Source organism: Rhinichthys klamathensis, unplaced genomic scaffold (assembly GCF_029890125.1).
Source record: "Rhinichthys klamathensis goyatoka isolate OS25496 unplaced genomic scaffold, OSU_Roscu_1.1 h1tg000115l_1, whole genome shotgun sequence".
NCBI classification, from domain to species: domain Eukaryota; kingdom Metazoa; phylum Chordata; class Actinopteri; order Cypriniformes; family Leuciscidae; genus Rhinichthys; species Rhinichthys klamathensis.
In genome coordinates this window covers 3,214,095-3,228,175 of record NW_026606652.1, presented here as the reverse complement: position 1 = coordinate 3,228,175, position 14,081 = coordinate 3,214,095, and the positions used below count along the sequence as shown (strand labels likewise).

Below are 14,081 nucleotides of genomic sequence, written 5' to 3'. Positions count from 1 at the left end.
CAGTTACTTTTGTTTGATTTGTTCATTGCAAACCGCTGAAAGTCTGTAAATTTTGCCAATACACCTGATTAGCAATGGGGGTTGAATAATTTCGATTACAACATTATTATTAACCAATACCTTTTAATTATCAATATATTTAATTTAATTATTATATTAACAAGTAAATGCTATAATATTCATATTTAATATTCAAATATTTTATTATTTATATACTATGTTAATATAATAATCATATTTACCTGGAATAAATAATGCAATTGTCATATGGACAAAAAGATCAATTTTGGACCCTGAGTTTAACAGTGATTTTTAATCAGGTAGCATTCTTCTCTTCACACTGAATGCAAAACCGCTGCATGACATGAATCAGTCACGTCCATATTTTATATTTAATATACTGTTATGTGGAGAGGACCAATGACATTTAAGTATGGGCAGGGCTACCCAGCCTTCAGAATTAGAAACCAAGCTGCCGTCAAAATGCCATGTCCTTTGTCGGTCTGGATCAGACATGATTTTAGGAGTTTCTTTTTTAATAAAAGGGAACACTTAAACATTCAGGATATGCTCTTGATTTTTGACATATGCGCTCTTTAAACTCTGATTAAAAAAAGACAGAACTAAATATGCAAGTTTCTCCTATAAATGCTCCATGATCTATAGGTTTCCACCCTCCCATTCAGTGCAACACATTTAATTAGGCCTAAACACAGTGCAGCGGAGGCATTTGCTCTGACATTATTACTCGACTGATAACAGGATCTGCATCTGTTCAGTCCTCTAATTCTAAACCACCACATATACCCAGAGGAGGAAACCCATTGGGTAATGACGACCTTAAAGGGGGGTGTGGAGACCTCAATTACTCACAATCACAGGAAACACACATACGGATACTTACTGCACTGCTGACATGGCACTGCACACGAGGAATTTAACTTGGGTGACACAGTTCTCTGATGCTCTTTTGTAGCTCCTTTTTGTGGACCATTTAGGCCTTATTTTTAAGGTACAAAAATCTATATATTTATGTGTTTGAGGCCTATGAGACATTCGTGCTTCAGCACCACCCTGCCGCCCAATTTCCCACGCCAACATCTTGAAGTTATTTCACCGAATTATTTCCCGTAATGTGCTTGAACATGTTAGCATCTCTCCTACTTTTTTGGTGAGTTTTCAAGGAAGTGATTTGACAGGTACACATGGAATGCAGGTGTCGAGGGAAAATGGCTTCCAGCACAGATCCATCCGTGATGTGACGCTTGTGTGGTCCCAATGAGAAAGCGAAACGTGGGTCACTCCTGGGTCATTAGTTGCAAATTACATGGTCTGAATGTGGGCGAAATGTTATTTGACAGGAAAGACAAATACGTCGCAGCCTAACTTGGTTCGGTATATGTGGTATTTGTGTTCGGAGTTCGAACCTTGTACGGTTTGTTTTAAAGATAGCATCAGTTTGAAGTGAGTGATCGCTGTTGGCTCTTTCTGCATGAATGAACTGTGCCTCTGGGATGCCACATGGTCTTTCTTCAGTTCAGTTAATTTTTCTTTTTCCAAAGCTATGCATTAAATGGTCATTTAGATAACAACACATCTCCCAGTCTCCTCTCAAGTGGCCTGTGGTTTGTTTGATTTTATAAGTGCCATATTTATTGTTTTACTGGGGATGTAATGCATTTGTATGGCATGGATGGCCTGGGGTCTAGGGGTTCTCGCTCAATTTTAATGCATACTTCTCAGAATTAAGATGTTTCTGTAACTTCTTTTATGTGAGTGAGTGGGTGCACTTGTGCTTCATAGAAATATGACTTTAGAATTGAAGGTTTCCCACAGTTGTTTTGTATTATATCATTACTGTTTTCAGGTGTCTGAATTAAGTGAGGTCTTAATTTCTACTGTAAAAAATAAGAATTGTTAAACAATCAACAATGGTTCCTGGTGTATACATTAAAGTCTGCCTGAAAAGTCACCATAAAATAGAGGGACTCATTGGTCAAAAAGTATTAAGAACCCTGACAATTTTTTTGTTTTGTTTTTTACAGAAACAGATTGGAAACAAGTTGATTGAATATTTTTACCAGCTGCTTTTATGACACACCGAAATAGAGACAGAATATTTTTTAAGACATAAAGGTTATACAAACAGCTACCCATTAAGGAGAAAAAAATTGATGCTCCTCTTTGGAAAGGTCTGTGAGAGCAGATGTTGTTCTGAAGTTGATTCTGTCAGATTTATCGCTGATTGTGAGATCAATAATAATAACATTCTTTTTTAGCCTGTTCACTCATATTTTTGAAAGTTCTGAAGATCCATGGCCTAGTAATGACACTGTTCATGGGAAGATGAAATTATAAATAAGTCATCACGTCCCCTTCCGCATTTTCCCAGGATCGGCCAATTTGTCAAGCGGCTCCACATGACTCTTTCAGTCCACATCAACTTTCTTTCCAAAGTACACAGCAATCAGCAAATGAAAACAGTCCTTTTAAAATGACCACTTTACTCATTATAAATGAGAGCATGAGGATCATTTTTCAGATGCTGATATGTAATTGGACTTTATTTGCTCAAGCTAGATAGCTATGTGTATTTCAGTTCCCCAGTTTGACAAAGTTCACGTTTGGTTATGGTAGCCAGCTGGGTCTGAAAGTCTACTTCATAGACAAGAAAGAAAAAAGAAAAAAACATTGCAAGAGAAGCAATGTTCAGTATGTTTCAATCTAGTATTATTCTGGGCTTCGGAAATGTGCGTTTTTTTGAAGTTGCCAGTAACCACAGCCTCTTTGTTCCTCTTTTTTGGCCCACGGTTTAGCATGAAGATACTTTGACACTTACATTTTATTTTTGATTTCACTGTTTAAATGAACTCAGGAGGTTAGACTGCAGAATAGTGCTGTTTATTATCTGTGTGCGATTGGAAGTTCTAATTGAATGGCAATTGTGTGCGCAGGAGAACGATTTAGGCTGCTTGGAGCCAGTAGGAGACATCATGGTGGAAGGTGAGGAGAATAACTCAGCCTGTCTGGATACAGTCGGTGCGGTTGTAGTGGATCGGGAAGGGAATGTGGCGGCTGCGGTATCCAGTGGAGGTCTGGCCATGAAACACCCGGGTCGGGTTGGACAGGTGACCTTTGGTTTTCTCCGGAGTCTGACCATATTCTATTTGACCATAATGCTTAAATAAAATAGCATTCTGGGGATGTAGCATATTTTAAGCTCTTTATTTATAGGGGACTTTTAATAATGAAGGCCTATTCACACTGAGCACACTTTTTTTAGCACAACATGATGCATCATTACATTACCGGTCAAAAGTTGGCCTATCATCTTATCTTAAAGGCTGCATTTATTTTTTCAAACATACTGTAAAAAGAGTAATATTGTGAAATATTACATTTAAAATAAGCTTTATATTGTAATATGCTGATTTCATGCGTTAAGAAATGTTTTTTGAATCAATTTGAAAACAGTGTCTTAATATTTTTGTGGAAAGCATGATCATTTTTTTCAGAATACTATATAAATAGTATTTTTGTAACAATGTGAAAGTCTTTACTGTCACTTTTGATAAATTTAATGCATTTGTGCTGAATAAAATTATTTTTTTCTTAAAAAAAAGAAAAGAAATCTTACTGACCCCAAACATTTGAACAGTATCATATGTTGCAAATATTTGCACTGAAATTAGATCTTTTCACAGTGTAGGTTATAAGTGCTTTATAAACAGGTTAGATGTGTAATCAAAAATGTTTTTATTTAATTAAACTGCAGCCGACATTCTTTTTCAACATGTTTTTCTTCATATCTTTCTGTCTCAGGCTGCTCACTATGGGTGTGGCTGCTGGGCTGAAAACGCTCGAGACGTCAGCCTTTACTCTACAGCTGTGAGTACCTCAGGTATCAAACACACCGGAGTCATATTAGTGTGACATTACTGTACATTCACTGCTTTTTGACAGGTTTTGCAAGGGTTCAGTCGGTCACTTTTGAGTCATTGTTTAAGAAATTTGTGCACAATTACAGTCGACAAAAATATCTAATTTCTATTGCTTTGTAGTAAAAAATCTATATCATTCAAGCTCTTTTTGTCATTTTCTGTTCATTCTTTGGCCCTGATATAGATGTCAATCCGTCCCTCCAACATCTTATTGTCGTTAGCCAGTGTCTTAGTAGGGACATATTTCAAAAGCAAAAATGTCTGCTTTACTTGGGATTCCTGCCGTGAGCGGGGCCCAAGGCCGTACACTTCGCGTTTTAAACTAATGCTTTCTGTCACATGAATAAAACAAGCTTTTATTCCTTATATTGCCTGTGCCCAAGTCAATAGTCCACAGACATGATTCACATCTCCATACAACACATACAAGCCAGTCCATTGAGGATCCATCCCATAGAGGATGTCTGGATTTCTTAAAGCAGTAATGATGAAAGACAGATTGTTATTCATGGGTAGATGTGGACGAGGACAAGACGATTGTTTGAATTGATGCTATAGGAGCTATTCTCTTCAGGTCAAGATAAAAGAAAAGATGAAATCTCTCTTTGGGTGTATACGTCGCATCACAACACATCACTTCCTTTCATGTATGTACAGTATGAATATCCTCTTAGCAACTAATGGCAAGATTCGGTCAGACATGCTTTGGCTTTGCTGATTGGGAAGGAGTGAACGTTAAGGGTGATGAAGGAATATTTTCTTTAACTGATATAGCCATAGTGAGTGCATTGTGCATTACGTTGATGTTACATTTGTTAATTGTTTAATTTATCCCATCTCCCCTATCCGGTGCAGTAAATTTGCACATACTTTAACAACCATGACATGGTGCATAACTGCACCTGTAACTTTATTATAATATTTCACGAGGCAGTGACATTGCTTTAACAGCCAGACACCTTGTAAAAAGCTCTACTTGGCTTTGAATTGTCGAACTGTAGCCTCTGTTAATATGCTTCCCCATGCCATAATCACTTACACAACTTCCAAAGAGTGTTAAATTAAGATGAAGGCCATATTTCTTTTCTTTTCCTTCATCCTTTGTTCTGCGGCACCCTTGTGTGAAAGCACCTTTGGCCTGGCCTGAGCCCTGCAGTGAACACACACCTGGCCCATTGCAGAGAGACTGGGATTCATTCAAGCTTGGCATGTTGCACAGGGGTGCAGCATGTATGATTTCCTCTGGTTAAAAAAAAATAAAAAAATGTTGGTGGTGTTGGCCACACAGGCTTTTTGAGAGATTTTGCTATGTCTATTGCAGTTTAGTGTGTGTGTGGTTTTTTTTTTTTTTTTTTCACCATTGGTATCTTCAGTTCAAAAATTAGAATTATTTATATACATATATGCACATATATCCCCAAAATGTTTTTGTTCTTTCTATTACTCTGGATGGCAATTCTCCATTTGTTCTCATCACCGTGATAAAGTAAATTTAGAAAAATTAAATAAAGATGTTTTTTTTTAATGATGTAATGAGAATTCATTGGAAAGTTTTTGTCATGAAAATGAAACCTTTATGGAACAAATCTTAATGGTATTAAAAATGAAAATTTTTATTATGCAATATGCAATTTCTCTCTCTTTTTTTATTTAGATGGGAAATATTACTCGGACATGTTCTTGATAGGTTTTGTGAGATATCCCCGATTGCTTGCTTCAACAGGTCTGAAATATTACGAGCACTGTTTTACACGTGTGCTCCCTGTTGACATTTTTACTTTATAATCACACAAACTTATGTGCAACAGGCACGGAACTTACATTGTGTTTTGTGCCTCTTTGTTTTTGATCGTCCGCCATTCTAAAAACAAAAGCAGAATCACACATTTTATCACCTTCTCCCCCCATGGCTGTTTCAGCATGCATTTCTCTTTCATCCTCCTCAAAATTGAAAACTCATGGTGGTGAGGACAGGCCGTTCGAATGTGCGCTCCAGCGGTGCACCTGCTTTTCATTTCCCAACTTAAAAGGCGTTCCTATCAAAAGGAGGAGAAAAACAATCATCCTGGCTTCATACTGACACAAAGAGCTCGTTTTCTCCCAGGTCAACCATGTTAGTCTCAGCAGTGCTCGCTGTGGTTTCGCTGAGGGTCAGTGTTGATTCCTTTTGCCACGTTTGCCCCTTTTATGCCATCTCTGGTTTGTTGTGTTTTATTTACTTTCCACTGGAAATTGAGTTTGCACTATTATGGCACTGTTTGCTTGTTAAATTAAGTTGTGATATTGTTGCCAGTAACATCCATTTCTCAAGAGAGAATGAGAGGGTTTACGGTAACTTGAAAATAGTGAGCCAATGGTGGAGCCAGTCGTTTATTCATTCTTTTGTTAAAACAACAAAAAAGAAGAAAAGAAAAGAAATTAGCATCTAATTGTCATGGCAACAAACCCGCACAGAGTTTTGTTGTAGTTACCTGATATTTTACGGGGCCCACGTTTGTGTTTACAGAAACAACACGGCTATTTTCTTAAGGCTTTATGGTTTCTTAGGCTTGAGAGGCTGCCAGACATTTTGTGTTTAAGGCATTTCTTTACACTCCCTCCCTTTTGAAAACTGGCTGCTGTACACCTTTGCCTTTGAAAGGCAAATGACTGTGACTGTCTTTAGTGTCTTGACAGTGAGATTTACTATTCTTATATTTTACATGTTCTTTTAACTTAGTTCCTGTGGGGACACCTGACTTGCCAAACAAATATAATACATTTAAAAATGTATTAAAGCGCACACACACACACACACACACATATATATTGTATATTATATACAATAATGTTTTAGATGTTTATGTATTATATATATATAGTATTTTATGTAAATATCATAGTTTATATAAAAATAAAAACCTCTTTCATTTCAGAATGTCCTTTACAACATCTAAAGTGCATTTAATTTCATTGTTTAATTTGTTTATGTTTTCAAAGCCAGTCTTATAGGTATTGGTTTGTTCTTAATTACCATTCAGAATTTTGCGGTCAGTACGGTTTTATTCAGCAAGGATGCATTAAAGGGACAGTTCACCCAAAAAGTAAAATTGTAAATGTAAAGTCCTTGGTGATTCATATAATGCAAGTCAATAGCTAAAGTCACTTTGAGAGTAAAAAAAACAACCATATACAGGCAAAACAAAATGAATATACCAGTGGGTCCTGACAATTCATTGAGGTCTTAATAGGCTTTATGCCGAGCGTCACGTGATCAAGCCAGAAAACAGATCACATCGCTTCCGATTCAGGTCTTTTGTATGTGCTTCATGAAATTTTTTGCGGTTTTACTCAAGATAACTTAAAAGGAGCCAGCAAAAATGAACATAACCAATGTCCCTCGCATGTGCAGATTGATATTTAAAAGTTTTTTAATTTTTCTTCTTCACACTAACGTTTAGATATTTAAATAGCTTAAAACACCAATAACAAAGTGAACTTAGTAGGTTAGCTGATTACCTTAAAAATCCATAGATATCGTAGTTAGTTCTTACGGCCGTTAACACTTTCTCTGACAAGCGGATGCAATGAGACCCGTTTTCCGGTTTGGTCACGTGACGCTCGGCATAAAGCCTATTATGAAGCGAAACGATCGGTCTGTGCAAGAAACTGAACATTATTTACAACATTTTTACCTGTAATCCACAGCGTCAGCAAACAGTTCTGAGTGCGTTCTTGGCAGTCTGGAGCATGAGCTTCCTGTCGCATAATGACGTAAACTTAAATGTATACTTGGGGTTGGGAAGTGGCATCAGAAAATGGTTTAAGTTTCATGACTGAGAAACAATATTATATGTAACATTGGTTCTACATTATGGAGAAAACTAAACCGTAATATTGAGCATTTAAAATATGAATTAAGCGCTCAAGTGCACGGATTAAGCTATACCGTTCGAGCGAGTGACAATGTAAAGTGGCTAACTTTAGGCTACTAGCATGTTTCAAATGATAAGCCATGTTTGAGGTCGATGAATGATAGGTGAACTTTTGGATTTCCTGCTTGACATAATTACCACATAGACCAGCCATGTTAACAATCTGTTCGTCATGCCAATTCATGTGGAGTTTTTTTATTTTTATAACTGACTAATTAAAATTTGGTTCACTAAGCCTCTTCTCGTTGACTAATGTTCATTTGACTATTAGGAGGCAGCTCTAAATTCAATATGCAAATACACAGACAAATTGCAATTCAGTATGAAAATAACATGAACTCCATGAACACAGACAACCAGGACTGGAACTAACAGTTCCAAACATGAAATTGTAAATTTACAAGCATTCGTACAATATACATAATGACTTATTAGGTTTTTTATATTTTTTATATTAAATGATTGAATGTGGGTCTTGTCTGTACTGTTGCAGGCTCTGGAGAGCACCTGATTCGCACCATGTTGGCCAGAGAGTGCTCTACCTCCATGCAGACTGAAAACGCACACCAGGCCCTACTGGAGGCTATGCAAAATAAATTCATCAGTGAGTGACTCTCAGAGACTCTCTTTCCCTCCCTGTTATCCTGTTTTCATGTTTCTCTCTCTTTCAGCAGGCTAGCATCACTTCACCACAGTATGTGTGAGTAAGAACAGCTCTGAGCTAAAACTAAACAACAAAATCATTAACAACTTGCTTGACTGGAAATGATCGCTACAAACATTCGGCAGCCGCAACGTTTTTTTCTGTATGTTTGGATTTGTGGATCAATAACATTCTTTTGAATGGGCTCCACAAGTTTTTGGTTAAATCATATTTGTGTGGCCACAGTTATTTTCAGATGCCATAAATACTCTGTTGACAGTGCATTTGAAGATGTCGCCTTCTTTCATGTTCAGAAGCTTTGCTCGTTTGGTTCCCATTCTGGGCTTGTGAAATTGGGTGACTGCTTGGATTTTATATTGAATGTAACACAAAGTACATGTGGGAATATTTGCTGGTTTTGGCCTGTGACCTTTATAGTTTTGTTGCACGGAAATCCTCAAATGTGAGATTTTCTTGATTATTATTATTTATTTATTTAATTGAGTTTTATGTGTTCCTGCAAAGCTTGGGTAATCAACATTATATTGACCCTCATAAATCAACATAAACACCCAAAACACAACGTGATGCGATAGGATTCCTGATGCGACCAAATAAATCACAAATCGCAGCCAATCAGAAGAGCGTGTGGTCGGGCTCTCTCTGCAAGTACAGTGCACAGCTGTCTCGCACTTGCAATAAAATGGATGTTAAAAAGTATTTAATCGATTTAATGAAAGTTAAACCATTTTAACATTATTCAAAATATTTAGTGACTAATACCTTTCATTTGTTTTCAAGATCTGAGACAAATTATCCATTGTCACGTTTATCGTGGCTATATTTAAGTTGGTATATATGATATCCAAACTCAAATCAAACTAAAATGTTGTGTAAAACTCACAAGCACATGAGATAATTATTGTGCTGTCAGCCAAAAATAGAACCCTTGTCGTTTGATGTCTCTTGATTGTCTCTAATTAACATGGATATGACGTTGTGTACTATGCAGTTTCCGTTTTTTCAAACAGCGACCCCTAGAGTCTCGCCAACGAGTGAAAGCCTGACCGAGTGGGACTCTTGTCCGGTTCTTCACGTGGTCAGTTTCTTGTTTTCTTTTCCTTTACTCTTCCGACCGCGCTTTCTTCGTTTTCTTCGTCGACTCTCCCATGATTCACGTCTGAAATGCGTGCTATTGTCTTCCATAGAGGCTGCTTCATATGTGGTTGATGTATGTGACGTCGTCCCGTAAAGCAAGTCGTGATTCTCGCAAGATTTGGCGGGGTGCCACCTCTCAAACTTTCATTGCTGGTTTTGCCAGCGGAGTCCCCCCCTGCTTTGCTATCGGGATGATTCGCCCTACTATGAGTTAGTTTATACGGTGGCCCAGTAGTGCACAACACAACGAAATTTAAAAAGCAAACATACGTTCACAACACAACGAAATGAATCCACAACGGAAATGAGCCACAACACAACGGAAAATGTACAACACAACAGAAATGAGCCACAACATAATGGAAATATGCCACAACACAACGGAAAATGTACAACACAACGAAATAAAGCTTCAACAAAACGGAAATGCTCCTGACCACTAGAGGGCTCTCAGAGCGCGGTAAAGTTATTTTTTCCTTGCCATTGTTCAGTTGTGGCTTAAATTTATTGTGTTGTGAACTTATGTTTGCTTTTTAAATTTCGTTGTGTTGTGCACTACGGGGCCACCGTACGTTTACCATCGAAATGACTTCGAAGCTGTTATATTAAGGTACAAATCTTGCATAGTGTGCCTTTTAAAGGGACTATATGTATAATTCAGAAACCCTTGTTATTAGCGACACCAGTGGCCATTAACTGTACTGCAGCTTTCACACGTAATGTACAAGAGTCTGAATGTGATTCAATGCTCCGATATACACGCAGCAAAGTTCTTTTCGTTCTTTGCTTAGAAGTAAAAAAGTTGGAAATACCTTTGCAGCGATATACTGTTAACAAACATCCTGACGTCAAAATGTGCTGCATGCTTTCCTCAATAACATTAAAGGGTTAGTTAACCCAAAAATGAATTTATGTCATTAATGAATCACCCTCATGTCGTTCCAAGCCCGCAAGACCTCCGTTCATCTTCGGAACAAAGTTTAAGATATTTTAGATTTAGTCCGAGAGCTTTCTGTCCCTCCATTGAAAATGTACACTCACCTAAAGGATTATTAGGAACACCTGTTCAATTTCTCATTAATGCAATTATCTAATCAACCAATCACAGGGCAGTTGATTCAATGCATTTAGGGGTGTGGTCCTGGTCAAGACAATCTCCTGAACTCCAAACTGAATGTCAGAATGGGAAAGAAAGGTGATTTAAGCAATTTTGAGCGTGGCATGGTTGTTGGTGCCAGACGGGCCGGTCTGAGTATTTCACAATCTGCTCAGTTACTGGGATTTTCACGCACAACCATTTCTAGGGTTTACAAAGAATGGTGTGAAAAGGGAAAAACATCCAGTAACTGAGCAGATTGTGAAATACTCAGACCGGCCCGTCTGGCACCAACAACCATGCCACGCTCAAAATTGCAAAGAATGGTGTGAAAAGGGAAAAACATCCAGTATGCGGCAGTCCTGTGGGCGAAAATGCCTTGTTGATGCTAGAGGTCAGAGGAGAATGGGCCGACTGATTCAAGCTGATAGAAGAGCAACTTTGGCTGAAATTACCACTTGTTACAACCGAGGTATGCAGCAAAGCATTTGTGAAGCCACAACACGCACAACCTTGAGGCAGATGGGCTACAACAGCAGAAGACCCCACCGGGTACCACTCGTCTTCACTACAAATAGGAAAAAGAGGCTACAATTTGCAAGAGCTCACCAAAATTGGACAGTTGAAGACTGGAAAAATGTTGCCTGGTCTGATGAGTCTCGATTTCTGTTGAGACATTCAGATGGTAGAGTCAGAATTTGGCGTAAACAGAATGAGAACATGGATCCATCATGCCTTGTTACCACTGTGCAGGCTGGTGGTGGTGGTGTAATGGTGTGGGGGATGTTTTCTTGGCACACTTTAGGCCCCTTAGTCGTTTAAATGCCACGGCCTACCTGAGCATTGTTTCTGACCATGTCCATCCCTTTATGGCCACCATGTACCCATCCTCTGATGCCCACTTCCAGCAGGATAATGCACCATGTCACAAAGCTCGAATCATTTCAAATTGGTTTCTTGAACATGACAATGTATTCACTGTACTAAAATGGCCCCCACAGTCACCAGATCTCAACCCAATAGAGCATCTTTGGGATGTGGTGGAACGGGAGCTTCGTGCCCTGGATGTGCATTCCACAAATCATGCAAGATGCTATCCTATCAATATGGGCCAACATTTCTAAAGAATGCTTTTAGCACCTTGTTGAATCAATGCCACGTAGAATTAAGGCAGTTCTGAAGGTTAAAGGGGGTCAAACACAGTATTAGTATGGTGTTCCTAATAATCCTTTAGGTGAGTGTATGTACGGTATATTGTCCTTGTCCAGAAAGGAAATAAAGACATCATCAAAGTAGTCCATGTGACATCAGTGGGTTAGTTAGAATGTTTTGAAGCATCGAAAATACATTTTGGTCCAAAAATAACAAAAACTACGACTTTATTCAGCATTGTATTCTCTTCCGGTTCTGTTGTCAAGCTGCGTTCAGTGATGCTGCTGACGTGTTATCAGTGCGCCCGAGCTTCGTTCACAGTCTGAAGGAGACACACACTGTAAACAAAACAATCTTCGCAAACATGTCTAAGGATTTCGACACAGGAAGACTTGCATTTTTTTGCCCAGCCATATTTATTTCAACCCGAATACACAGACCCACCAGATACACGTCAGCAGCGTCACTGAACGCGGTTTGACAACAGAACCGGAAGACAATACAATGCTGAATAAAGTCGTAGTTTTTGTTATTTTTGGACCAAAATGTATTTTCGATGCTTCAAAACATTCTAACTAACCCACTGATGTCACATGGACTACTTTGATGATGTCTTTATTTCCTTTCTGGACAAGGACAGTATACCGTACATACATTTTCAATGGAGGGACAGAAAGCTCTCGGACTAAATCTAAAATAACTTAAACGGTGTTCCGAAGATGAGGGGACGACATGAGGGTGAGTCATTATAATGACATAATTTTCATTTTTGGGTGAACTAACCCTTTAACAAAATAAACAGAACAAAATGACAGGCGTGAATTTGGAGAAGCTCTGAAGGGAGGGTGGGATCTCATGCTTTTAAAGCTATCTTGCTATTGCTAGCCTCTCTGAAAATTGCCTACCCTTACTTTAAGGGCTTTGTTTTGTGAAAATGATCAGATGACTGCATGTTAGCACTTTGATTACAATTATTTACCAAATAATTAAACAGGCATACATGAAATATTGATCTAATTTAATGTGAGAAGAGAGACTCTGGAGTGCCACTATTTCTACTAAAATATTTGACTGCAGAATGCTGTGATTAACCAATATGAATCAAGTGTTTCTCAAAGCTGTGTAATCTGATTAAACTGTGCAGATACTTAGATGAAACAGAATGAGGAGAATAAAAGCCTTTTTAATGGAATATTGGATTAAGATCTGTTTTAATGTCTTTTGAATTGTGGTAAGACATATTCTGTGTGAAGGCTGTCCAGGTTTTAATTAAGAGGTGTTATAAAAAGAGCCATGTTCAGTGTAAAAAAGCTGAACACAACATGATGTGCAAAATCAATATGGCATTAATGAAACAGAGCACCTATCTGAGGTGAAACTTAAAACTTCCCTCCTGTGGACTGATGTTATGCTTGAGTGCTTCAAACCTAGTCCGTGTCCAGCACTCCTTTGGTTTTGAGATGTAATCATTTGAATGGGCTTGAAGCCCGTTTTGCAGCGCAAACTCTTTCAGTTTTTTTTGTATTTGCCTGCTTTTTCAATAGAGTCTCTTTATCAGAGCTCCGTGAGGGGTTACAGAAATAACTCATTCCATCATTAACCTATTAAAGAGCGAAAAGTGGCTCTGCTCCCAATTTTTCTCATTTGGTTAATAAAACAAAAGCTTTGGAAAGAATAATTGTTTTCAGTCGTTTAGGTTGGCAGGGGAAAGTACGGAAATGTACTGCTTTTCCGCTCATTTCATTAACTTCTCAGAACAGAGCATAACTAATAAATCATTGACCGAATCGCTGGATTTTCTTAGATGTCTCCAACATGCTTTCATTTTGATTTTACATCTAAATAGACTGATTGTAGTGGAAAGAAGGTCACGGTTGAAATGCAGTTGGCTTGTTTGTGTTTAAGGTTCGCCGTTCCTGGCTGGCGAGGACTGTGTTCTGGGTGGGGTGATTGTTCTGAGGTGCTGCACATGTGGAGAAGCCCAACGCTCTGAAGACATCCAGGCTCTGCTGGGTACGTGCTCCTCTGTCCTGCTTCAGCTTAAATTCATTACACCCGAGGTCCAAAACTGTGATGATTGTGCATTCAATCAAAAACATCAAAACGGAATGGATTGGAACAGAATGCAGGGATCACGAGACATATTTTAAGTGCATTAAAAATAATAATAATAAAGA

The 14,081-nt window shown here is 38.3% G+C and overlaps 1 protein-coding gene across 2 annotated transcripts in view; it reads left to right on the top strand.

Moving 5' to 3' along the window:
- Window positions 1-14,081, top strand: part of tasp1 (taspase, threonine aspartase, 1) — a 40,630-nt gene that overhangs the window by 13,487 nt on the left and 13,062 nt on the right. For both annotated transcript variants that reach the window (XM_056255020.1, XM_056255019.1), the window contains 4 exons: window positions 2,955-3,128; window positions 3,823-3,901; window positions 8,349-8,459; window positions 13,810-13,917. In XM_056255020.1, coding sequence (XP_056110995.1) covers window positions 2,955-3,128; window positions 3,823-3,901; window positions 8,349-8,459; window positions 13,810-13,917 — 472 coding nt within the window. The remainder of the gene's footprint in view (window positions 1-2,954; window positions 3,129-3,822; window positions 3,902-8,348; window positions 8,460-13,809; window positions 13,918-14,081) is intronic.